The 27665-nt window shown below is 37.7% G+C and overlaps 1 protein-coding gene across 12 annotated transcripts in view; it reads left to right on the top strand.

Moving 5' to 3' along the window:
• Positions 1-27665, top strand: part of PKP4 (plakophilin 4) — a 247608-nt gene that overhangs the window by 136393 nt on the left and 83550 nt on the right. For all 12 annotated transcript variants that reach the window (XM_081242577.1, XM_081242573.1, XM_081242575.1 and 9 more), the window contains one exon: positions 25388-25422. In XM_081242577.1, coding sequence (XP_081098703.1) covers positions 25388-25422 — 35 coding nt within the window. The remainder of the gene's footprint in view (positions 1-25387; positions 25423-27665) is intronic.

The raw sequence follows: 27665 nt of genomic DNA, 5'->3' as shown, positions 1-27665 counted from the left end.
AATCTTGACAAATAGTCTTCTTATTGCCATTTAAGAGAAGAACTGTTATTTTTTAATGAAAAGATTTGATTCCCTACTACCATTCAGACTTTTTTTTTTTTTTACAGTTTATAGGATCATCTGCTAGTGCCCATCAGGCTTCCATTGATACTATTAAAAATTCTAAAAATGCCGTAGGGCTGACAGTAGCTGAAAAGCCTTTTTCATGGGTCAGGTCTTTTCTTCAGCAAATATTTTTAAGTCATTGTGAAATAAACTTTCTCAAATGAAACATTCTTTAAAAATGAAGAGTCTTTGCAAAGACTGAATGTTTGTGTTTTGACAGCGTATTACTTATTTAATGTACTGCTTCAGGAAGATGCTTGATAGAGTTCTGTCCCTTTGACCTTCAGTGCTCTCACTGGCCAAAACCTGAGTTTTTTAAATAATAGTTTTATTGAGATGTATTTCATATATCATGAACTTCATACTTTTAAAGGATATGATTCAGTATTTTTTAGTATATTCATAGAGCTCTGCAATCATCACCACTATCTAATTTTAGAACATTTTCACCATCCCCAAAAGAAACCCTCTACCCATTAGCACTCCTCCATTTTTCCTTCCCCCACCCAGCCCCTGAGAACCAATGATCTATTTTCTGTCTCTATGGGCTTGCCTCTTCTGGACATTTCCTATATATGGCACCATAAATATATAGCCTTTTGTGACTGGCTTCTTTCACTTAGCATGATAATTTCAAGATTCATCCATGTTATAACATGTATCAGTTCTTCATCCTTTTTTTTTTTTTTTTTTTTTTTGCGGTACGCGGGCCTCTCACTGTTGTGGCCTCTCCCGTTGCGGAGCACAGGCTCCTGACGCTCAGGCTCAGTGGCCATGGCTCACGGGCCTAGCCGCTCCACGGCATGTGGGATCTTCCCGGACCGGGGCACGAACCCGTGTCCCCTGCATCGGCAGGCGGACTCTCATCCACTGCGCTACCAGGGAAGCCCTCATCCTTTTTAAATTTCCAAATAATATTCCAGTGTATGGATATACCACATTTTGTTTATTCTTTTATCACCTAATGGGCATTTGTGTTGTTTCCACTTTTTGGTAATTGAGAGTAATGCTACTATGGCTCAGGTTTTACCAGGGGAAAATCCCAAGTTCTGCTCCAGGCATTCTTAGTTTGGGGCTGGGGAGAGGCACTGAGAGTTAGCCTCTCTCTCCATCCTCCTACTCCCTCACAGGGGCTCGCCTTCTTTTCTTTCTCCTTTGCTCTCTGTTATGGTAAATCCTTGTCTATTGCTGAGCTAGCTGAGTTAGTTTTAAGTGCATAGTAGGTAAGCTATTTGGGAGTCCTCTGATGTTTATCAGAATATAGTTCATCAGATTTCCTTTCTTAGCATTGTATTTGGTCACTAGTGACTCTTAATAGTCAAACAAATAAAAGCTCTTTATGTTCATTTGGAATTCAGACTAATTGAAGAATAAACTATTTGATACTTGAATGTAATTATCAGAAACCCTCTTTGGGATCTCTACAGTGAATATTTATTAAGCGGATGCTCTTCTGAGCAAGTTTAATGACACTGAATGTTAATGATGCAACTCTCCTGTGTTAACACAATAGAGTACCACATCTGAAAGATACAAATGAGTCTGTGGCTGACCTGCATCTCTCCAGAAGTCGTTTTCTGGAGCAATTTGCTCAAGCACAGTTCTTCCAAAAAGCATTTTAATTGCTACTGCACATTGCCATTGTGATCACGAGCCTGTTTCATCTGGGACATACAAATCCAAGTGGCAACTGTCTCTACACATTTGAATTAAGCTTACATAAACTAAGTCTTATGCAGGGCATGAGCCCAAGGTAATTCAACCAGTATTCCATTAAGGTAACCTATTTTAACCTAAGAATGTGACCATGTTGAATTTGAATTTTAAGCCAAGTAGTTTTCATAAATATTAGAATCTTTTATGGACCTAGAACATTATACAACAAAATGTCTTAATCATAGTGAATAAATATTTCAAAGTGAATTACCTGTTTCTTAAACTGAGCATTTTAAAATGTTAAGTTGGAGATATGGTTAGAAGGAACCACAGAAAGAGATCAAGTTTATAGTTCAAAGTTTATAGCATCAAAGTTTCAGATTAAGACTACTTTAATACATTTGGTTAAATATAGAGGCAGCCCAGCTGTATGAATTTTCCTAATTAATGAAAAGTAAAATACTTTTTAAAATTCAGAAGCCCATGCATCTAAAATATATGTACCATGCCATTATTTAATTATTTAAGAACTGTTTTAATTAAAATAACATTATTTCATTTTCTGTAATTTTTCATGGTTCACATCCTATAATTACTATTCCTAAAATATGTAACAGTGATGAATTATTGAATCAATACAAGAATTATATTACTAGTCCCCACTCTTAGTCATTAGGTTTTTTTTAACCATGTGTATATTTTGATAAATTATAAGGTAATTTAAATAGGCCACATACTATATATCAGGATGCTTTTTGGAAAAATTTACCTTTACTGCTTTATAGGAATTAATAATTACTTTAATCCTATATTTTCTTATTATTTATTTCGTACTTTTTTTTATTTTTTTTTTTTTATTTATTTTTTGCTTTATAACAAATTTAATCAGTTATACATATACATATGTTTCCATATCCCCTCCCTTTTGCGTCTCCCTCCCACCCTCCCTATCCCACCCCTCCAGGCGGTCACAAAGCACCGAGCTGATCTCCCTGTGCTATGCGGCTGCTTCCCACTAGCTATCTACCTTACGTTTGGTAGTGTATATATGTCCATGCTGCTCTTTCACTTTGTCACAGCTTACCCTTCCCCCTCCCGATATCCTCAAGTCCATTCTCTAGTAGGTCTGTGTCTTTATTCCTGTCTTACCCCTATGTTCTTCATGACATTTTTTTTTCTTAAATTCCATATATATGTGTTAGCATACAGTATTTGTCTTTCTCTTTCTGACTTACTTCACTCTGTATGACAGACTCTAGGTCTATCCACCTCATTACAAATAGCTCAATTTCATTTCGTTTTATGGCTGAGTAATATTCCATTGTATATATGTGCCACATCTTCTTTACCCATTCATCCGATGATGGACACTTAGGTTGTTTCCATCTCCGGGCTATTGTAAATAGGGCTGCTATGAACATTTTGGTACATGTCTCTTTTTGAATTATGGTTTTCTCAGGGTATATGCCTAGTAGTGGGATTGCTGGGTCATATGGTAGTTCTATTTGTAGTTTTTTAACGAACCTCCATACCGTTCTCCATAGCGGCTGTACCAATTCACATTCCCACCAGCAGTGCAAGAGTGTTCCCTTTTTTCCACACCCTCTCCAGCATTTATTGTTTCTAGATTTTTTGATGATGGCCATTCTGACTGGTGTGAGATGATATCTCATTGTAGTTTTGATTTGCATTTCTCTAATGAGTAAAGATGTTGAGCATCCTTTCATGTGTTTGTTGGCAGTCTGTATATCTTCTGTGGAGAAATGTCTATTTAGGTCTTCTGCCCATTTTTGGATTGGGTTGTTTGTTTTTTTGCTATTGAGCTGCATGAGCTGCTTATAAATTTTGGAGATTAATCCTTTGTCAGTTGCTTCATTTGCAAATATTTTCTCCCATTCTGAGGGTTGTCTTTTGGTCTTGTTAATGGTTTCCTTTGCTGTGCAAAAGCTTTTAAGTCTCATTAGGTCCCATGTGTTTATTTTTGTCTTTATTTGCATTTCTCTAGGAGGTGGGTCAAAAAGGATCTTGCTGTGATTTATGTCATAGAGTGTTCTGCCTATGTTTTCCTCTAAGAGTTTGATAGTGTCTGGCCTTACATTTAGGTCTTTAATCCATTTTGAGTTTATTTTTGTGTATGGTGTTGGGGAGTGATCTAATCTCATACTTTTACATGTCCCTATCCAGTTTTCCCAGCACCACTTATTGAAGAGACTGTCCTTTCTCCACTGTACATTCCTGCCTCCTTTATCAAAGATAAGGTGACCATATGTCCGTGCGTTTAACTCTGGGCTTTCTATCCTGTTCCATTGATCTATCTTTCTGTTTTTGTGCCAGTACCATACTGTCTTGATTACTGTAGCTTTGTAGTATAGTCTGAAGTCAGGGAGCCTGATTCCTCCAGCTCCATTTTTCGTTCTCAAGATTGCTTTGGCTATTCGGGGTCTTTTGTGTTTCCATACAAATTGTGAAATTTTTTGTCCTAGTTCTGTGAAAAATGCCAGTGGTAGTTTGATAGGGATTGCATTGAATCTGTAGATTGCTTTGGGTAGTAGAGTCATTTTCACAATGTTGATTCTTCCAATCCAAGAACATGGTACATCTCTCCATCTATTTGTATCATCTTTAATTTCTTTCATCAGTGTCTTATAATTTTCTGCATACAGGTCTTTTGTCTCCTTAGGTAGGTTTATTCCTAGATATTTTATTCTTTTTGTTGCAATGGTAAATGGGAGTGTTTCCTTGATTTCACTTTCAGATTTTTCATCATTAGTATATAGGAATGCCAGAGACTTCTGTGCATTAATTTTGTATCCTGCAACTTTACCAAATTCATTGATTAGCTCTAGTAGTTTTCTGGTAGCATCTTTAGGATTCTCTATGTATAGTATCATGTCATCTGCAAACAGTGACAGCTTTACTTCTTCTTTTCCAATTTGGATTCCTTTTATTTCCTTTTCTTCTCTGATTGCTGTGGCTAAAACTTCTAAAACTATGTTGAATAAGAGTGGTGAGAGTGGGCAACCTTGTCTTGTTCCTGATCTTAGTGGAAATGGTTTCAGTTTTTCACCATTGAGGACGATGCTGGCTGTGGGTTTGTCATATATGGCCTTTATTATGTTGAGGAAAGTTCCCTCTATGCCTACTTTCTGCAGGGTTTTTATGATAAATGGGTGTTGAATTTTGTCGAAAGCTTTCTCTGCATCTATTGAGATGATCATATGGTTTTTCTCCTTCAATTTGTTAATATGGTGTATCACGTTGATTGATTTGCGTATATTGAAGAATCCTTGCATTCCTGGAATAAACCTCACTTGATCATGGTGTATGATCCTTTTAATGTGCTGTTGGATTCTGTTTGCTAGTATTTTGTTGAGGATTTTTGCATCTATGTTCATCAGTGATATTGGTCTGTAGTTTTCTTTCTTTGTGACATCCTTGCCTGGTTTTGGTATCAAGGTGATGGTGGCCTTGTAGAATGAGTTTGGGAGTGTTCCTCCCTCTGCTATATTTTGGAAGAGTTTCAGAAGTATAGGTGTTAGCTCTTCTCTAAATGTTTGATAGAATTCGCCTGTGAAGCCATCTGGTCCTGGGCTTTTGTTTGTTGGAAGATTTTTTATCACAGTTTCAATTTCAGTGCTTGTGATTGGTCTGTTCATATTTTCTATTTCTTCCTGGTTCAGTCTCGGCAGGTTGTGCATTTCTAAGAATTTGTCCATTTCTTCCAGGTTGTCCATTTTATTGGCATAGAGTTGCTTATAGTAATCTCTCATGATCTTTTGTATTTCTGCAGTGTCAGTTGTTACTTCTCATTTTTCATTTCTAATTCTATTGATTTGAGTCTTCTCCCTTTTTTTCTTGATGAGTCTGGCTAATGGTTTATCAATTTTGTTTATCTTCTCAAAGAACCAGCTTTTAGTTTTATTGATCTTTGCTATCGTTTCCTTCATTTCTTTTTCATTTATTTCTGATCTGATTTTTATGATTTCTTTCCTTCTGCTAACTTTGGGATGTTTTTGTTCTTCTTTCTCTAATTGCTTTAGGTGCAAGGTTAGGTTGTTTATTCGAGATGTTTCCTGTTTCTTAAGGTGGGATTGTATTGCTATAAACTTCCCTCTTAGAACTGCTTTTGCTGCATCCCATAGGTTTTGGGTCGTCGTGTCTCCATTGTCATTTGTTTCTAGGTATTTTTTAATTTCCTCTTTGATTTCTTCAGTGATCACTTCGTTATTAAGTAGTGTATTGTTTAGCCTCCATGTGTTTGTATTTTTTACAGCTCTTTTCCTGTAATTGATATCTAGTCTCATAGCATTGTGGTCAGAAAAGATACTTGATACAATTTCAATTTTCTTAAATTTACCAAGGCTTGATTTGTGACCCAAAATATGATCTATCCTGGAGAATGTTCCATGAACACTTGAGAAAAATGTGTATTCTGTTGTTTTTGGATGGAATGTCCTATAAATATCAATTAAGTCCATCTTGTTTAATGTATCATTTAAAGCTTGTGTTTCCTTATTTATTTTCATTTTGGATGATCTGTCCATTGGTTAAAGTGGGGTGTTAAAGTCCCCTACTATGATTGTGTTACTGTCGATTTCTCCTTTTATGGCTGTTAGTATTTGCCTTATGTATTGAGGTGCTCCTATGTTGGGTGCATAAATATTTACAATTGTTATATCTTCTTCTTGGATCGATCCCTTGATCATTAGGTAGTGTCCTTCTTTGTCTCTTCTAGTAGTCTTTATTTTAAAGTCTATTTTGTCTGATATGAGAATTGCTACTCCAGCTTTCTTTTGATTTCCATTTGCATGGAATATCTTTTTCCATCCCCTTACTTTCAGTCTGTATGTGTCTCTAGGTCTGAAGTGGGTCTCTTGTAGACAGCATATATATGGGTCTTGTTTTTGTATGCATTCAGCCAATCTGTATCTTTTGGTGGGAGCATTTAGTCCATTTACATTTAAGGTAATTATCGATATGTATGTTCCTATTCCCATTTTCTTAATTGTTTTGGGTTCATTATTGTAGGTCTTTTCCTTCTGTTGTGTTTCTTGCCTAGAGAAGTTCCTTTAGCATTTGTTGTAAAGCTGGTTTGGTGGTGCTGAACTCTCTCAGCTTTTGCTTGTCTGTAAAGGTTTTAATTTCTCTATCAAATCTGAATGAGATCCTTGCTGGGTAGAGTAATCTTGGTTGCAGGTTTTCCTCCTTCATCACTTTAATTATGTCCTGCCACTCCCTTCTGGCTTGTAGAGTTTCTGCTGAGAGATCAGCTGTTATCCTGATGGGGATTCCCTTGTGTGTTATTTGTTGTTTTTGCCTTGCTGCTTTTAATATGATTTCTTTGTGTTTAATTTTTGACAGTTTGATTAATATGTGTCTTGGTGTATTTCTCCTTGGATTTATTCTGTATGGGACTCTCTGTGCCTCCTGGACTTGATTAACTATTTCCTTTCCCATATTAGGGAAGTTTTCAACTATAATCTCTTCAAATATTTTCTCAGTCCCTTTCTTTTTCTCTTCTTCTTCTGGAACCCCTATAATTCGAATGTTGGTGCGTTTAATGTTGTCCCAGAGGTCTCTGAGACTGTCCTCTGTTCTTTTCATTCTTTTTTCTTTATTTTGCTCTGCAGCAGTTATTTCCACTATTTTATCTTCCACCTCACTTATCCGTTCTTCTGCCTCAGTTATTCTGCTATTGATCCCATCTAGAGTATTTTTTATTTCATGTATTGTGTTTTTAATCGATGCTTGATTCATCTTTAGTTCTTCTAGGTCCTTGTTAACTGTTTCTTGCATTTTGTCTATTCTATTTCCAAGATTTTGGATCTGGGAAATAGAATCTTGGATCATCTTTACCATCATTATTCTGAATTCTTTTTCAGGTAGACTGCCTATTACCTCTTCATTTGTTAGATCTGGTGGGTTTTTATCTTGCTCCTTCTCCTGCTGTGTGTTTTTCTGTCTTCTCATTTTGCTTATGTTACTGTGTTTGGGGTCTCCTTTTTGCAGGCTGCCAGTTCGTAGTTCCCGTTGTTTTTGGTGTCTGTCCCCAGTGGCTAAGGTTGGTTTAGTGGGTTGTGTAGGCTTCCTGGTGGAGGGGACTAGTGCCTGTGTTCAGGTGGATGAGGCTGGATCTTGTCTTTCTGGTGGGCAGGTCCACGTCTGGTGGTGTGTTTTGGGGTGTCTGCGGACTTTTTATGATTTTAGGCCACCTCTCTGCTAATGGGTGGCGTTGTGTTCCTGTCTTGCTAGTTGTTTGGCATAGGGTGTCCAGCACTGTAGCCTGCTGGTCGTTGAGTGAAGCTGGGTGCTGGTGTTGAGATGGAGATCTCTGGAAGATTTTTGCCGTTTGATATTATGTGGAGCTGGGAGGTCTCTTGTGGACCAGTGTCCTGAAGTTGGCTCTCCCACGTCAGAGGCACAGGACTGACTCCGGGCTCCTCAATTTGGGATGATGTGTTGTCTATTCATGTATTCCACAGATGCAGGGTACATCAAGTTGATTGTGGAGCTTTAATCCGCTTCTTCTGAGGCTGCTGGGAGAGGTTTCCCTTTCTCTTCTTTGTTCTCACAGCTCCTGGGTCTCAGCTTTGGATTTGGCCCCGCCTCTGCGTGTAGGTCGCTGGAGGGCGTCTGTTCTTCCGCTCAGACAGGACAGGGTTAAAGGAGCAGCCGCTTCTGGGACTCTTGCTCACTCAGGCCGGGCGGGAGGGAGGGGCACAGAGTGCGGGGCGAGCCTGCAGCGGCAGAGGTCGGCGTGACGTTGCACCAGCCCGAGGCGCGCCGTGCGTTCTCCCAGGGAAGCCGCCCCTGGATCCCGGGACCCCGGCAGTGGCGGGCTGCACAGGCTCCCGGAAGGGCAGTGTGGGCAGTGACCTACGCTCGCACACAGGCTTCTTGGCGGCAGCAGCAGCAGCCCCAGCGTCCCACGCCCGTCACTGGGCTCCGCGCTTTCAGCCGCGACTCGCGCCCGTCTGTGGAGCCCCTTTAAGCAGCGCTCTTAATCCCCTCTCCTCGTGCACCAGGAAACCAAGAGGGAAGAAAAAGTCTCTTGCCTCTTCGGCAGCTCCAGAGTTTTCCCGGACTCCCTGCCGGCTAGCTGTGGCACATTAGCCCCCTTCACGCTGAGTTCTCGCCGCCAGCCCCAGTCCTCTTTCTGCGCTCTGACCGAAGCCCGAGCCTCAGCTTCCAGCGCTGCGCGCCCCGGCGGGCGAGCAGACAAGCCTCTCGGGCTGATGAGTGCCGCTCGGCACCGATCCTCTGTGTGGGGATCTCTCCGCTTTGCCCTACCCAGGTATGTGGGGAGTTTCTTGCCTTTTGGGAGGTCTGGGGTCTTCTGCCAGCGTTCAGTAGGTGTTCTGTAGGAGTTGTTCCATGTGTAGCTGTATTTCTGGTGTATCCGTGGGGAGGAAGGTGATCTCCGCGTCTTACTCTTCCGCCATCTTACCCGGAAGTCCTCTATTTCGTACTTTTTAATCTATATCTTGAGAAATGTGAAAAATACTAAAAAGTACAGAGAATGATATAACAAAAATTTCAGTACATCCCAGAATTGAAAAGCATCGATAATGCATTTTGGCTTTTTATATAAAAATATATTAAACATAAAATTCAAGACCTCTTTGCCCCATTCTCCCTTCCCAATAGGCATTAACTAGTATATAGTCTTACTTTGTGTACTTTTATAATATACATACATCATATACATCCATGGCCCATGTTTTGTGTGCTTTTTTAACATACACAAATGGTATAATCTATGTGTCATTATGCATCTTGATTTCTCTACTCAGTGTTTGAGATCTATTCATATTGATGTGTGTAGATCTAGTTTATTTTTTAACTGCTGTTATATATTTATGTCATAGAATATTAAACTGTTTGTCCATTCCCCTATTGAAGAACCTTTAAGTTCCACTTTTAAGTATTTTAAGTAATGTAGCAGTGAACATTTGGAGACTTATCTCCTGGTTTACATGTGTGAGGCTCTAGAAGAGGTATCATTAGAAGTAGAATACTTTGGGCATAATGAATGCATGTTTTCAATTTTTCTAGATCTTGCTGAATTGCTTTCTCAGGTACCTCAACAATTGCACCCTCTCAAGCAGTGTGTGAAAAAGTTCCAGGTTCTCTCTCTTTCTCTCTCTCTCTTTTCTTTTTGGCCAACATTTACTATTAGGCAGGGTCTTTAAATTTTACCAATCTAATGTTATCTCATTTCACTTTGCATTTTCTTGATGACTAGTTGGGTTAAATATCTTTTCATATCCTTATGATCCATTTGCATTTCCGCTTATGGTCGTATCCTTTGCCCATTTTTCTAATGAGTAATTTGGTTTATTTTTTTTTTTGGTTCTATCATTAGTTTTATCGAGCTGAAATAACTCTGAGATATATCAATACATCTAAAATAGTATAGGCCTTGGTACATCAAACACAAAGCATACCATATTAATCTATTTTTAGAATATAAATCTTTAGTATTATGACAAGTATGTAGGAGAAACAACCCTCTATATGTGATATATAATAATGGATCTCAAATTCTCCAAATCTGCCCAAACAGATGATACTAACATTCCTTTCTCTTTCTATGTCCACATTTCCTTTAGTGACTGCATTTATTTTCTTGTGCAAAGGTTTATGATGTCTTCTCTAAACTCGCTCAATAAATAGTTATGCCTTTGCTTTATTGTAGAGATACAAAGATACAGAAGCCTGGAATTTCCAGTCTAGTAGAAGGGAATATTGTGTGTAATTTAGCCATATGACAGAGTACCTTAGTAGCAGCATAAAATATATGTCTATATTTTATTATTTTTATTTTTGAAGAGCAGTGTGTTGATCAGATTACATTGTCCTGACTCTGTCCAGGGAGGCCTTGCTTTGGTGTCTTTGATTCTCATACCCTTAGGTGAAAATACTTCTTTGTAATTATATTAGAGGGAAGAGAACAATAGCCATTGAGCACCTCTTATATAATAAACATTTGTGCGAGTCGATGTTTTGTACCCATTATCTGCTTATTGTTCAGGGTTTCCACGAGGTTTGTTTTTGTGTTTTAGTTTGCTTTGGTTTTTATTATTATTGTACACCTGATTTTAACATTAAGATGATATTTTCTCCTAAAAATAGTTTTATTCTATTGGTTTTCCACTGGAGTATCAAGAATTCGTTTGAGAAGACTTAGGCAACCCACTTAGCTCCACTCCACCACTCCAGATAGACACAGTCTGTATCAAAACTGCTTGCTATACAAAGACAAGTACAAAACCCCTAGCCCCCAGCCCCATCTCCACTGCCACTATTTTGTCTCTCCTTCGTAGAAACTTTGGCATGGCTTCTATTTTCTGTTTTTGGTTCATCACAGACATGTTACAAGAAGTCATGTAGGTATTAATTCAAAGATTCTAGAAAACAATCTTGAAAAACATTGCCACTAATGTACTCTCTGCAGTTCATTATTTGGGATGTGGGGGCGGGGGCAGTTTGCCATTCCTTCATCTAATTCCTTTACTCTCCATGAAATAAAGGAAGGTTGGTGTTAAGTTCCCATTCTCATTACCATTTGGCAGGTTAAGGACACAGAGGGGAAAGACTGATGTGTGTGATGAGATGTTTCCTCAGCCCTTCAGAGATATACTACTGTATACGCTCTAATCCAATGATGTATAGAAAAGGAAATTGGAAATGTGATTATCCACCTAAAAGTGAGAGCCATCCATTAGTGCATTTTTAGCCGTTAATCAGCTTGCCATAAAAATGAACATGGCATGTTTGCCAAGGGCGGGGAAAAACAGCTGACAAGTTTGCTAGACTTTGTAGTGACTAAATTGTTATTATAGCTATCCTCCCTGAGGCTTCACAATCTATTTAATAACAAATCAATCTAATCTGGTTTTTGCATAGATTTTTCTGCCCTGCTGTTGTGTTACTCCCCAGTTAAATAGGGAGAGAGCCACGCTAAAACTGAAGAGGAAGAATGCCTGTAGGCTACAGATTTTCATAGCTTAAAAATCTCATATTAAACAATTACACATTTTAACCACTGTCAGATAGTTTAGATACAACATTTGGTTTGCATTATTGGACTGCTTATAAGCCAAGAAGGAATGTCTTTAGGGTATACGTGTTTATTTTTTCTAGCCTTCTTTTTTTATTGGAAAAGAACAAATAACAGCCAATTATTCTAGGATCCTGTGATCTGTTGTTTCTGCTTTAGAACACGCCAATTAAAGGTTGATCTACCCCCAGCTTTAGTTACATTATCAATAATGAGGCTATTTGAGCCACAGAGAAAATTCAAGCAAAATTATCAATGATCATCTAAGAACTGGTGCTTAGGAAGTACAAAATACAGGTTTATATCTATTTCCCGAGCAGCATTAGCAAAATAATTTTCAGTAAAGACTTATTTGTAAATAGTAAGTGAAACAGTATTGTATCCCTTATGAACATAGATACAAAGGTAGAAACTACTATTGACCAGAGTAGTACATTAAAACAAAGTCTAGAAATTAAAATCTTGGGTGAGTTTTTTTTGCAACCACTGACAAAACAATGTATCTACATCAGTAATCATCAATGGCTGCTAAAATCTTTAGCTGAAAAAATGATGAGAAACTTTACAATAAATGGATCAGGCTGACAGCACCTGAACTCACTGATCTAAGATAGATGTTCTACAAAACAAAAGATAGTCAGAAATTTTGGCCTTCTGAAATGATGCAACGGGAAGTGCATATCATCACCTAGGATGCATTCTTGCCTCCAGATTGCTCAACCATCTAGATATAAATAACAATTCATAGGAAATCAGAGACAGAGGAACAGGTTAAACGACACACTTTGCTGATGCGTTAGTTAGATCCAGTCTATCAGGAATTTTGCAAGGCAACTGAAATCATTTCAAACAGGGAAAAAATGATGTAAGAGGGAGGGTGAGACTGCATGAAAAGAAATTTTTAGAGGCATAGCAACCAAGTACAATGTGTAGACATTGTTTTGGTCTTGATTCAAGCAACTGTTTTTAAAAATTCAAACAGGAACTTTGAATACTGACTAGATATTGGTTGATATGAAGAATTTTACTGGTAATTTTTTTTAGGTGTGGTAATGTTATTGTGGTTATAGTCTTTTACAAGTCTCTATATTTAGAGATACATCTAAAGTAATAAGGTGCCTGAGACTTGGTTCAAAATAATCTAGTAATGCACAGAAAATAGTGGGTAAAAGTATAGATGAAGTAAGTGTTGACCACATGTTCCCTTTTATTTGTTGAAGCTGGGTGATGAATCCGTAGGGGATTCATTATACTGTTTTCTTTTATATATCAGTGAGTGTGTGTTTTAAATGCTGTATAACAAAAAGTTTAAATATTAAGTAATCCAGCTCTTAATTTTCTGACTGAAATTATAGTTAAAACTTTTTTTTCATTTTTATAAATTTAAGAAGGTCATATTTTTTAAAATCTGAGTGGTAGATGTTTTCTTCAGTAGTTCAAATGAAGAATATTTATTTAAGTTAAATTAGATGATGAATCTACACAGTATGCTCCATATACTTTGTAATGCCTTTTCCATCAATAATGTGGGCTCACTGTGGCAATGAATGGGAGAGGGAGCAAAGAGGGGAAAGCAGGATAAAGCAGACCAACCACTTGTGTCACGTTGCGAACCATTGTTCCTCTTTTCATTCATATTTCTTAAAAGAAGAATGCTGGGTATTAAAGCTAGGAATTTAGCAGTCTTGTCCAGCCACTTGTCCATTTGCCGGGGAGAGTGCCTGAGCAGTGTTTATGGCTCACCCATTATACATCAAGAATTCTGTATGAAGAGACTTTACTTTCCATTGTCATTGTTGTCATTCCTTCTCATTCATTCTAACAGGCCTTTTTCCGTTTCATTCCCCTATTCAGTAGTTTAGAAACCTTGCATAATTATGTGTGGGGGGATAATAGAGAAGAGAAGGAAACAGGGTGGGAAAGGGGATGTGGGACAAATTAGGGATCCATGAGAGCTTTCAGGGGAGATTTAAAGCATTCTAGAAGCACTTTGCTAGGTTCGTTAAGTCTTGCTACCTAGAAGCCTAGCATATGCTCCGCCAAATGTTGACTGTATCCTTATGCATCCATTCTTCTTCCTGGACAATTATTGATGATGCAGCGTCTGTACTCTACCCCACATGTGAATTCATTCCTCCTTCAGCACTAAAACAGCTATTTATGGTGCTTGTCCATGAATCAAGAGCTGAAAGTGCTATTACAGGGAGAAGCATTATTTTTCTCAAAAAGCAAAGCAGAACTTTAAGAAATATGTCATGTTCTTCCTTTTCACACTCATAATGAAAAGTTTCCTCACAAATTACAGAAACTTTACTGTTTATAAAAATTTTTAAATAAAATCTTCTGGGTAATCAGTGGACAGAAAGTGAATATCATTCTTTAGACACACACCAGATTTGATAATGTCTTTATATGAGTATCAAAGAATCGTATGTGAATATATCATTTGCTTTTGAATGCCTAAATAATCAGAGTGGTCGGTACACATTTAATAAAACATTTAATTTTATGATATCTTAAAGTTGCTTTTAAGTGAATTTTTATATAGGCTTTTCAAAGCATTTTATATCCTAAATAATATTCAAAATGAAATTGTATGCATCATAAACAGAACTATTTATAATGAGGAATTTTAAGGGTTTGGGATGTCAGCCAGTGTACCTCTTACTACAGATCTCTACAGCTGAGTCCCATGTTAACTCTGTGCTCCATCTCCTGTAGAGCAAGTAGAAAAACAGGACCCTCGCGCTGCTTCTTACCAGTGCCAGCTTTATTTAAAAATGTAAGATTTGAATTGTTTTACATATTTCTAAAAGGAGTATATTTGTGTGTGCTCTTTCTTGGGTTTTTTTATCTTAAATTTTAATAACTGTTTTCCTTTTCTGTTTCTTTGCCTTTGGAAGAATTTGGAAGAACAGAAATGAGGGAGACAGTAGCATTGTGTAGACCTCAACACAAATAATTCTCAGTAGCCCGTCTATTCTGAGGCTCGACCCTTTGCCTAAATAGCATCCTAAGTTATGGCAGAATACTTAGGAAAGAGCGTTTGGTTTTGTATTTAGTCATTTTACTATTTTCATCTCAGTTGCTTTCACTCTTTCAAATGTCATCTGAAATGTTAGAAAACCCTTCTATTCTGATTTCTGCTTTTACTGGTTGGAATACCTGTTGTGGGATGGGCTTAAACAGAAGTCATGCTTCCTGTATAATTTATGGAGATACCAGAGAGAACTGTTTGTCTCATTTTTGTCTTGTACAACATTCTTTTTGATCTTCCCCTTCCCATGTGGTCCTCTGGATCTTTTATTCATAGATTCAAAGCAGTAACACAAAATGCTTTTGTCAAAGAATATTTAACATCTTCTAAAATGCGGGTTCACCTCTAGTCCCTGTGAAAGTTACTTGAATTGTTTAAAGGGCTAATCTGATATTTCCTATTCCTTTAATGTTTTTGCTGTGCATCAAGTACATAACTTTCTCTTTCAGAGACTGGCTGTAATATTATTTATTTTTATCTTACCTTTTCCTGGAATCCATTTTAGACAGATGTTATAAGGGTGCAAAAATATGGTAAAGTGGCATGAGGGAGGAGTGGAATGAAGAACTGAGTAAACAAGGGTGAGAACAAAATAGAGCCAGTCATGAGACCAAAAATGTTCACCACAGTGTTCAGTTATACATTTTACTCTAAACTTGCTAGCAGCCAGTGGAAAACCAAGATTGTACTTTTATACCACCCTTTGCTGTTCCTCATTATTTTTTAAAGACTGAAATTGTAAAAGCATATTCTGAGCGCGTGGCCGGTTTTTTCAGGTGAAGTGTCACTGAGCAAGGAGTATGTGGGTCCGACTGTAAGCTTTTGACCTTTCCCGTGTTCCATGAAGCCTCAGGCCTGCCTTCCTGCAGCCGCCTTGCTTGTTCCTTCTGTTGGTCACCCAGGTGATTGTGACAAGTGAGTGCAGGTGGACGGGCACATATCCATCACCATGCATGGAAGGGAACTCAGGGCTCATGTCCTGTTGCTGATGGCTCAGAAGCAGCTGCCTTCTACGTGAAGGACATCATTTTTAATTCAAGCGCCTTTTCTTTAACCTCAGTGTCACCTTCAGACATGTAAATAATTATGAAAAGAGAGCCTTTGCCCTGTCTCATTTTTTATGCCTTGCTCAGTTCAAATTACAGGCATGTGCCATTTTCAGGGGCAATTCAAAACCATAAGACACAAAAATAATAATAAACTACAATTATGGGCATGTTGTCATGGTTTCACTTTTCCTGACTGCTGCTATCAAGTGGTCCTTTGGCAGGAAGAAGGAAATCAGTCTCTATCCAATAGAAAATTTTCTAGGGTCTGAGAGCACAATAAAGAGGACACAGAAAGGAGCCTCAGTCCCGAAAAATCATAAATTTGGACTAAGAGCTTTTGGATTTGTTTTTGTTTTTGTTGAGATTGGTTATGAATAGACAATAAGTGAATTTGGAAGAGGCTCCCAAAAATGTAGTAAAATACTAAGAAGGATTGCTTTCTAATTATTACTGCTAAAATACCCTTATTATCTAAAGGCTAGTGATTTGTCAAACTAGGGTCCTCAGAGCCCCTTAGGAAAAATAACGTGGTGGGTAGGGATAGCTGTCTGCCTCCCAGCTCCCCTCCTCTCCTTCAGCCAGGCAGAGCCGTTCACCTTCATCGTCTGTGGTACATATTGGCCTTCCCGTCTTTGACTTACTGAAATAGCCTAGTGGAAGGATAGCTATCCACAGCTGTCTCAGGAAGAATAATTGTAATGTATTTAATTTTGTCTAATTGCTCTAGTTCTGGCAGTAAGACAGAGAGTATGTCTCTGTTTAATGTAAAGGATTTACTTCTTAGTTAATTCTTTTTTTTAAAGATAGATTTTATTCATTAAAAATTTTTTTTAAATTTATTTTTGACTGCATTTATTTATTTTTGGGTCTTCACTGCTGCATACGGCTTTCTGTAGTTGCCGCGAGCAGGGGCTACTCTTCGTTGCGGTGCACAGGCTTCTCCTTGCGGTGGCTTCTCTCGTTGCGGAGCACGGGCTCTAGAGCGCAGACTCAGTAGTTGGGGCGCGCAGGCTCAGTAGTTGGGGCGCACAGGCTTAGTTGCTTCGCGGCATGTGGGATCTTCCCAGACCAGGGCTCGAACCTGTGGCCCCTGCATTAGCAGGCAGATTCTCAACCACTGCGCCACCAGGGAAGCCCTTAGTTAATTCTTATCTAACTATAAGGGAGAGATGAGGTCCTTGTTTCCCAAACATAAGAAAAACAAAACTGTTAAAAAACCTGTCAGTATCCTATTGTTAGGTGGTATGAGTTCTTGGAACATCAGAAGATGGCTCATGGCATTAGAGAGCCCTTGATTCCATCTTAGGCTTCTAGACCCCACTTCTCACCATGCTAATTATGAGTATAAAATGAACTCAAGAACATTCTTGCCAAGGTCAAGGTGAGGAGAAATTTGACCTGCTTACATGGTGAATGCTTTAAAACCTGGGACTTTCACAGGCATTATCTTCAAAAAGTGCCTTTCTCAAGCATAAATTCAAGAGCACTCAAGAAAGCTAAACCACAGAATGAGCTTTACCCAGCTAAGAACTCACAAAAAACTAACGGAATGTTTTACAAATGCATTAACAGAAACTAGGTAAAGTTTTAACAGTACTAATTAAAAGGAAAGTCAAAGCAATACTAGATAGAAATTTTAAAAGACTTATGTGGTATGATGTTATCGCTATATCATAATTCAAGATTTAATTATAATTAATGAAGATAGAGAAATTTAGGTATTGGATAGAATGGCTTACTCCGTTAAGGGAATTTATTTTAAATTTTATATGGTAGCGCTCCAAACAGAGACCAAAAGTTGAGAATCATTAGTAGTTATTTTGCCAGATTCTGGCTGAGAAAATCCTAGGTGCATAATAGGAAATCTGGAGTGACCTGTGGACTATGGAGCCTAGCTTTCATACCTAAGAAGATTCTGAAGCGGTTCATTAAAAAGTAATCTGTAATGCCTAGAGGATAGCTGGGTAGTAAGTAATTTCAATATGAATTAATCGCCTAAAATAAAAACCCAAACAAACCAACTTTTTCTTTTTTAACTGAGAAATGGACCTTGGAATCAAGTGAAAGGTGGACTTATAAATATTAGAGCAATGGATTACAAAGGCAATTATAACAAACCAATATTGAGCTGCCAGAAATTTTTTCATAATGGATTTAGAATCCAGAACATTTGCTAATGGAATAACTTCAGTTAGTAATGAATTGGTGGAGGAGAAAAATGCATTTTGGAATTTATTCCAGCTACTGAGATTTCATCTGTAAGCATGTGGTAGTTCTTAAATTCAAGAGTTAATATGTGCAGAAGAAATACAGAACTTTTTTTAATTGAAGTATAGTTGGTATATAATACTATATAAGTTACAAGTGTATAATGTACTGATTCGCAATTTTTAAAGGTTATACTCCATTTACGGTCATTATTAAATACTGGCTATATTCCCTGTGTTGTACAATATATCCTCTTAGCTTATTTATTTCACACATAATAGTTTGTACCTCTTTACCCTCTGCCCCTATTTTGCCCCTCCCCTCATCCCTGTCCCCACTGGTAGCCACTGGTTTGTTGTCCATAGCTATGAGTCTGTTTCTGTTTTGTTATATTCACTAGTTTGTTGTATTTTTTAGATTCCTCATATAAATGCTATCATACAGTGTTTGCTTTCTCTGTCTGACTCATTTCACTTAGCATAGTACCCTCGAAGTCCATCCATGTTGCTGAAAATGGCAAAATTTCATTCTTTTTTATGGCTGAGTAGTATTCCATTGTATATATGTATATATACACCACACATCTTCTTTATCCAGTGTTGATGGACACTTAGGTTGCTTCCATATCTTGGCAATTGTAAAGAATGCTGCTGTGAACATTGGGGGTGCATGTATCTTTTCGAATTAGTGTTTTTTTGTTTTTTTGGATATATACCCAGGAGTAAATTTCTTTGTAATATGGTAGTTCTATTTTTAGTTTTTTTGAGAAACCTCCACACTGTTTTCCACAGTGACTGCACCAATTTACATTCCCACCAACAGTGTACAGGGTTCATTTTTCTCCACATCCTCACCAACATTTGTTGTTTGTGTTCTTTTTGATGATAGCCATTCTGACATGTGTGAGGTGACATCTTATTGTGGTTTTAATTTGCATTTTTCTGATGATTAATGATGTCAAGCATTTTTTCACATGCCTGTCGACCATCTGAATGTCCAGAAATATAGAACCTTTGTGTGGAACTCAACATTTATGGTCAGAGCTCAAAATAGTAAAACTAATAGGAAAGTCAAGAGTAAAAAGTCAGGCCAGCAATGTACACATACAGTTTTGAAAATATTTATAGTAAGATTAATGAACATATGATCAATGAGAGTTCATCTATTAATTACCTCTGTTCAGTAAAGGAAGATCACCTAAGAGTCATTTTAGGAAAATATTGTGAAAGAATATGTTGCAATAGTGAAATACATAGATTATGTAATGCTGCTAAATTGGGGTGATTTAAACAACCATTTGAAAAGATTGTCGTAATACAGAGGGGAGACATGACATGTCAGGTTTATCTGAACATGTGGACTATTGTATTGATGGCCTCCCAAACTGGCTGATTTCTAGCACTGTATAATTTTTGATCTGTGGGAACTGAAGCAAATTCTTGAGTATGACAATACATTTCACATTGCTACATACCTCTTCTCTCGGAGGCTTCATGTTCAAATTCCTACCTGGGTAGTCCTAATACCAATTTACCTCATTTTCATAGGTAAGTAGAAGGAGAGCTGGGTCTTGTTTTTGTTTTAAAAGACAAATGTTTCACACTTCGGGTTTTTATAGATATGTGAATGCTTCTTCAACCATAACACTACTGGACTCATCAGAGTACTCTCTTTTACAGGTTTCTCCCTTTAAGATCAGCCTTTCAAAAGTCTCTTGACACCTTGCCTTTGAGGGGCATGTGATCCAGTGGGGCAATCACATGCGTACTGTAATGAGTAATTACAAGACAATTGTGAGCATGCAAAAGGCAAAGGCTTTGCCTCTTGTCACCATTATACTCCAGCCTCTAACAATGTCTGGCACTCAGTAGATGATCAATAAATATTTGTTGGATTGATCCCTATAATATTTACAATAGACATCTTTTCTATAAGATGTAGAAAGAGCCAAAATCTCCTTTGTAGAATGATTGAAACAATTTCTAAAATAACGTAGGATTAGCCTTAATAAAGAACAACCCAAAAAGTTAAGGTCAGCTATCATTTATTTAGCATCCTATTCAATGCTGGTCGGATGCAGATAGAGTTAAGACACACTCTTTACCCTCAAGAGAGCCATAGTCTGGTAGTGAAAACAGGTAAACAAATCCTGCAATTACAATCATATGAAAAACAAAATTCGGGATAGACTAATGGGTACATTCTTGATGTAAAGGAAGAAGTGATAAACTTTCATCAAGCTAATTCTCCAAGGATGATTAGTGCTCACCAGAGAGGACGCTGTGGAGGGTGTGTGGTCTAGACAGTGGTACACGCCTGTGCTCTATTCATAAATCAAATAGTTTCTAGAATATTCATTCCAGTAATTCCTGTCCTTTAATGCCAAGTGAAATTGAATTTGTTTTTGGCTGTGCTTAGTTTTTTGAACTACTAATAAGGGTTCACGTATATATGGCTGTGTGTGTACACATATGTATGTATAAAATTTCTTAACACGATGACTTTTTTTAAATAAAACAAAGTGAAATAACTCGGATTCTATCCCAATTCAGTGTATCTTATAGGAGAATAATGACAGTAACTTGCACTTTACTAGTGATAGAAAGAGCCCCATCTAGACCAGGGAGAAGGTGAGGGAAATGACATGGTAAAGTTACTGTGTAGCTCCATCAAATTCTCTACTCCCCCGTCCCCTACTGTTTACCTACTGCTGTCCACTTAAGCTCACATCTGGCACAGTAGGAAATCAGGAGGAAATTGAGTAGTGACTTTATTAAGTAGACCATTTTCCAAAGATATTCCTGTTATTAAGTGATACAAAGTGAAGGTAAACTTAAGAGTGTTCCATTTCATGGGTGTATGACATATGTATTGTTACACTGTACCACATATACCATTCTGGAATTTGTGTAAATCTGAGTTTCCAGACTGTGTTCCTACACATTCTACCCCCAAAATAGCATTGGAAGCGTGAAGCAGCCTGGTATGTGAGGAAACTGCAAGTAATTAGAAGTGCCTAGAATGTAGGTTTGTGTGGGAAAGGGCAAACGGGAAGGAACCAGGTGGTGGAGGGCCTTCTGTGCCATACAAAGATGTTTGAATCTCTGCCATACTAACTAAGATGTTTGAAATTTATCCTGTAAGGATCTGTTGTGCGTTAGCGTCAGGAGAATTTCAGATTTGACTGTTTTCAGGTTTGAAAAATCACTGTAGCAGCAGCCTGGAAGAGAGCCTGAAAGGATGAGAAATCAAAGCCAAGCAGACAAGTTAGGAGAGAGACTGAAAGAATGATCCAGCCAAAAGACAATGAGAGGATGAAGGCCCGAACTGTGTTCTTGGTGGTAGGGATGAATTCAGAAGGTGTATGTTTTGAGTGAGCGCCATGTGCCAGATATTGTCGTAGGTTCTGGAGGCGTATCTGTGAACAAGGCAGACTTCCCTGCCCTCATGGAGCCTACATGCTAGTGAGGTGGGCAGGGTAGGGGAGACAATAAAATGACTCCATGTTCTTCAGTGTGAGTGACTAGGTGGTCATGATTAAATGGGAGTTCTTTTGGGGGAAAAAAGGGTTTCAATGTGTTGAGTACAAAATGTATAATATCCAGTGTGCACTTGGAAATACAGGTAAAGAGTTAAGGAGTGAGGTTTTAGCTCTTTTCAGAGGGCCTGTTTGCATTTGTTTTCAGTCATAAAACATCAGTCAGAACTTTCAGCTACAAACGGTAGAATCCTCTCTGGCTTGTATAAGCAGGAAAGGAACTTATCAGAAGCTGTTAGGTGACAACTTTCAGAACCTCCAGGAGGCCCAGAGAGCCAGATTCTGAGTCGGGGTGTCCAGGGCCAGTGCCCCAGCTACTGCTCCCCACGGTGCCACCGCCTCCCCTCACATGCCTCCTTCTAGACCCTCGGTCACTGGCCGGCTCCCTGGCTGCAGAGGAGGGTGAGAGGCTAGTTTTCTCACACATAGCATGGGATGTCAAGACAAGGGGGGTTTGGGTTTCACAGACAGCCATAAATATTCAACAAAGGTAATTTTGCCTCCATTTATGTCCATGAATGAAAAAATATATAATTTCTTAAGTGTACAGAATTTTATAGTGATTTATTGCATTTTCTCATGCAATACTGTGTTGAAGACATGGTGTCTTTGTTAAAACGAAACTAAGATTTTTTTCACATTAAAATAAATTGCCTTGATTTATTAATTTGCAAATGAGCTTGCTCCTAACTGCTGTTCACTATCTAACCAAGAAGACCCAAACTTATAAATGGATTTCATTCTAGAAGCTTGTTGTTAATTACGTTATTGGAAACTTTGAATACATCTTCCCACTGAAACAGAGTTATTGTGGATGATCCCATTCTTGTATTTTAAAATGTTTCACATTCCAGTGAAAGATCCTAGAACATAAACTGCTTGGCATCTTCAGATGAGAAGTGAAAGGGAATGGGATGGAGTCATTCATGGCCACAGTGCCTGTAGACACGTTGTAGACATTCAGTAAAAGTTGGGGAAGTGTCTCTAGGAATAGATGGCTGGAAGGAGAGAGGAAGGAAGGAATATGCCTGTGTCTAATGTAGAGCTGCCTCTCATTTCATTGTTCCAATAAAAGTGACTTAAAACATTCAGTGACTTAAAACAACATTTCAAAACTGCACATATTTACTGCGTGATCCCTGAATCCCAGAGTGGTGAACAATTTGAGAATCATATAAAGTAAGTGGTTCAGAAAGAAATAGACTGTTCTGAATAACATAAAATGACCAGCTATCTCACAGAATTGTGGAATCAGTGGGAAGGTAAACGGGCTGAATATATAGTCTTCAAAATGGAACTTTTGCTTATTTTTAATCCTCAATATTAACTTATTTTCCTAGTGATTTCTATTGTTTGTCTAGAATAGAGTAGGGAAAAATAATTTTAACAGAGACTTCCCCTTGCCTTCACCTAGGAATACCTTATTGTATTTTGATGACCAAAGGCCTTTTCAGCAGCAAAAATGCTGTTTGCCTGATTGTTATGCAGTGAGGCTACTGGAATTTCCTACCTGGAGTGGGAGAGAATAATTTGACCTGTTTGAACAAAGTAGTAAGTAATAATTTACATACACCTGATCTTTCAGAACAATGAAGAACATGGTATTACTTTTTCACAATTTGTGTTACAGCAACAATGTATATTAAGCATCTTCTATGTGCCAGGCAGTATGCTGGGCACTGGACCTAAAGAGATGCGCAAAACAGCCGCAACCCTTGCCCAATTTGAGCAGTTAAGATGAATTATATTCTATGATCTATAACTTCAAGAATAAAAATCTTGTAAACATATTTCATTAAAGTTTATATAAATTTCAATCAGAAGATAACAGACTTTATCACTCCCAAGAAACTTGAGGTATATTACACAATTCTGGATGGCAGTTTGATTTACCATGTATTTTAATATTGACAAAAAATATGAACATGTTAATAGGAACACAGTTGGGTAATAGCAACCTCAGTGATTAGAAAACTAATTTAGATAATAGAATTAAATAATAAAAACATATTCAAGAGGAATTGAAATTCAGTCTAGGAAACCACTTTTGAAGTCATAAGAATGTGATGACCTATCTTCAGGAACAAGACAGATGTGCCCTTATTGATACTTGACCAAATTTTCATTTTTTTTCTTCCCCATCAGTCCCTTTTGAAATCAGTTAGGAGTACATCAGGTACAGGAACATGACCGGAGTGCTGAAGATTAGCATTAACTGACTCCATTCACTGAGAGCATGCCCCCCTGCTTGCAGCTAGTTCAAGGTCCTGGAATGTGAGCAGCTCCGCCTGTGGTGACAAAAAGGCAAATCGCAGTCAAAATTGAAGTTAAGGGAATTCTTACTGAATCTAGAGTTTTTAACCAGCAAGAGTTTGATTAGCCACTTAATGACTTGGGGGGAATATCAAGCAACTAACAAGGACTTAAAATCTTACACCTACAGCACTGAAAGGATGTCCCTTTCTTTAAGTTACAGAGTTTCCTTAAGCCCAAAGTCACATACCTTTTCCATAAACTTAATAAACACTTCCAAAATACTTCAGTATGTGTTTGTTTCTGATTTCCAGAAAAAAAGTACAAATGTTTAAACAGGAAAAAACTCCTTTTAGTTGTACCCCACAGAAATAACTGCTAGCACTTTGGTTTTTATTTTTCTAGACTTCTTCCTAGGCATAGTGTGTGTGTGCGTGTGTGTGTGTGTGTGTGTGTTTAATGCAAAAATGGGATCACAAGCTATTCTACTATATAGCACAGTGGTGAGAAGCCCTGACTTTGAAATCAAACCATCCTGGGTTTGAATCCCAGCTCTTCCAGTTACTAGCGTAAGACTTTGGCCAGTGTTTTTATCTGTAAAGATAATAATGTACCTATTCGTTAGGTTGTTGTGAATAATATAAAGGAGATAATATATGTGAGGTACTTACTCTGACATTTAATAAATGCCTAATAATCCAGCCTCTTGTACCTTTGTTCTACCACACCGTCCCCTAAGCACCATGCTTTCCCGTATTGAGTATTTTAAGTGGGGGAGGGGGACCAGGGAGGCACAGATATGTTTTTATGCAGAAATTTTTAAAATTGGTACTCTATAAACCAAGAAAAATATACAGTTAAAATTTTCTCCTAGCGTGTAAAACCTTATATTTTGATATAAAGGTTTAGGATATTTAAATTTTATAAGGCAACATTCAGTTCAAAATGACCCCATTAACTTATGTGTCTATTATAGCATCTAGGGCTTCTTTTGAAAATAAGTAAATTGAATGAACTTCTCAACAGCCTTTTTGGTTCTTTTTAATGTATATGTTGTACAGCATAATGTATATGTTGTTTTAATTTATATATAGTTTTCATATTAGTTATTCCACACAAAGCAGTGTAGTACTTCATATAAGTACTATGAAGGTCACAGTTAGTTGTGCTATTGTATTAGTCTTATCCAAGGAGAATCATACTTTTTATGTCATTTTGTAAGTCATTTTACAACTTTGTAAGTCGTTTTATAACTTGTCTTGATTTCCAAGAAATAGAGTTTTGTCCCAAATTGATGTGGAGGGTTTAATACTGTCTAAAAATTAACTTAGAACAGTCATTTTAAATTTTGTTTGAGGTTTTTATACTTTTATATAGTTAAATGTGAAAATTAAATGTCTATATGCAAAACAGATCCAAAGTTAAATTTTATGACAAAGGAAGTAAATGTTCCATTTTTTTTCCTTCTTTTTCTCTAGCTCAACTGAGAAGTCATTTCCTTGGAGATCAACAGGTATGAGTTTTTAATCATATAAAAATATCTTCCTTTAGTTTTGCACAGACAGAGCCTGCTCTCTTAAATTACTACGTCTTGGTGAAATCAGCCAAGCAAAGCCTTTAATAGTGACAATATTGAACTGCTTTGCTTTGAAGTAGTACTTTCTTAATATACTTAATTTTGTTTAACATACTTGAATAGATTTATATATGCCAGATGTAAAGAAGTTAAAGCATTGGGCATCAAAACATTTTTAATATCAATTCAATATCTGAATTTTTTATCATAAAGAAATACAGGGATGCCCTCCCAAAGGTTTTTGTACAATCTGGGATATCAGTTATATAAGTCAAGGTCTTTCCTTTTACAGTGTTTCTCATACTCAAGAGAAGAGTTGCCTGAAATGTTCATTTTCCTTATGTATCCAGATGTAGACCACCTGATAGCTTCTAAAATAGTCTGGAAGATTCTGACATAGTCTCTTTATCTCTTCTTTTTACCCTAAATTCACCTCATATCAAGGATGAATTACATTGAGGAGCATGTCTGCCACTTTCACAGATGTTTGATATCTTCATACTCAGTCTTCACTCATTAAACGCTTCCTGAGTAGCCACATCGTGAGCCAAGTACTATACGTGTCATTGGTCAGACAGTGTTGGGCTCCACACACATATGCCCCTCACCTCCCTCACCTCTCGTAATGTAAAGGACAATGCCAGCAATGTGTGAATGCTAGAATAGGCCTTGATATCTAAATACTTCGGCTGTTTTTAAACAAGGTTTGAATTGAGTAAAACTTAAATCACCAAATGCCTGGTATCTGAGTTTACCTGAACCTGGCACCAGGATTCTGGTGTTATTTATAGTGGATACAAGGCAATTTGCCATTTTATAAAGAACCTATTCCCAAGAAATGTAGTATTCTACTCAAACCATAGATTAGGAAGAGACATGTGAAAGGCTACTTAACAAGAAGACTTACAAACAGCAGTTTAATACAAGGAAATACATGGCATGAAATAATATGTGGTTAACTACCAAGTAAGTATTATGTGGGAAACATTGTCATTAAGTGGACAGCCCACTTTTGAGATAGCTTTGCAGAGAGGATGAGCCTGGAGCCTGGGGCTTGACCAGCAGCCCGGCTGTGGAGAGAGCACTGTCATTGGGTGGCAGAAGAGACGACAGAAATGTCTCATGGGAACATTTAAAACTAGTCTGAGAGATGATAAGATGTGCAAAGGCTAGACAGCCACACTGGGCCAAATTATAGAGATCTGTAAATACCAGGGACTTTGAACTTCCTGCACGTCATGGGGAGCCACTGGAAATCGTTTGAGCAAAAAATCACCTGATTTAAACATTCCTCAGGAGAAATAGCAGTGCTATGAACTGTTAAAAAGAGAGTTGAAAAATTCAGTTTAAAGAAAAATACACAGTGCATTTGCTACTTGGCTATGGCAAACACGTACCGTTTAATGTAAAATTCTCCTGTAAGTTCATGTTTAATATTGCATCATTAATTTATTCCAAAAATATTTCTTGAGAGTCTAGTTGGCTAGCACATAGTTGTCAAGGTTTAAAACAAATATCCTTGCCCTCTTAAGTGTTTCAAGTCTAGTGGAGGTATATAACCCTATACACTTAAAATTGGGGGCGACAGGGGTGGATTCTGTAAAGGAAAACTACAAGTGTAAACCATGTTTACCCATAGCTCTATTTTTGGACATTTAGGTTGTTTCTAACTTTTCATTGTAATAAATAACATTATGGTAAACATCCTTGTGTATAAAATTATATCTGCAGCTTTGATTTACCTTAGGCTAGATTTTTAGGAAGAAAACTATTCAAACTATATGAACATTTTTAAGGCTCTTTAAATGTATTACCAAGTTGCCTTCCTAAAAAGATTGCATCCATTCTCCCTCCCTTTAGGTATATGAGGCCAGTCCTCTCATACTCCCTCATGAGTGTCATCGTTTATATCTCTATGTACAAAATGTTTCAGTATCCCGCTGTTGCCCTTTTCTCTTGGAGCGCTAGTGTTTGATAGGTGAGAGTTCTTTGTAGCCCAAGGAGAATAGCTGTGTCAGTCAGTGCCCAACCACCCAAAGGAGTGGTCATTCCTGGAAGCTGCTGCCATGTCTAAGACTGTAGGGACAAGGGGCTGGGTGGCTTTGCCACCAAACTGGAGCAGTTGTGGGAGGTGGGACCCAGCGAGTTTTCCAGCATTAGCTGGAAGCATGAAGGAGATA

This window comes from Mesoplodon bidens (assembly GCF_964165515.1).
Source record: "Mesoplodon bidens genome assembly, chromosome: 8".
Lineage (NCBI taxonomy): Eukaryota > Metazoa > Chordata > Mammalia > Artiodactyla > Ziphiidae > Mesoplodon > Mesoplodon bidens.
Note: the sequence above shows the minus strand (reverse complement) of the source record. Positions and strands in the feature narration are given on the sequence as shown.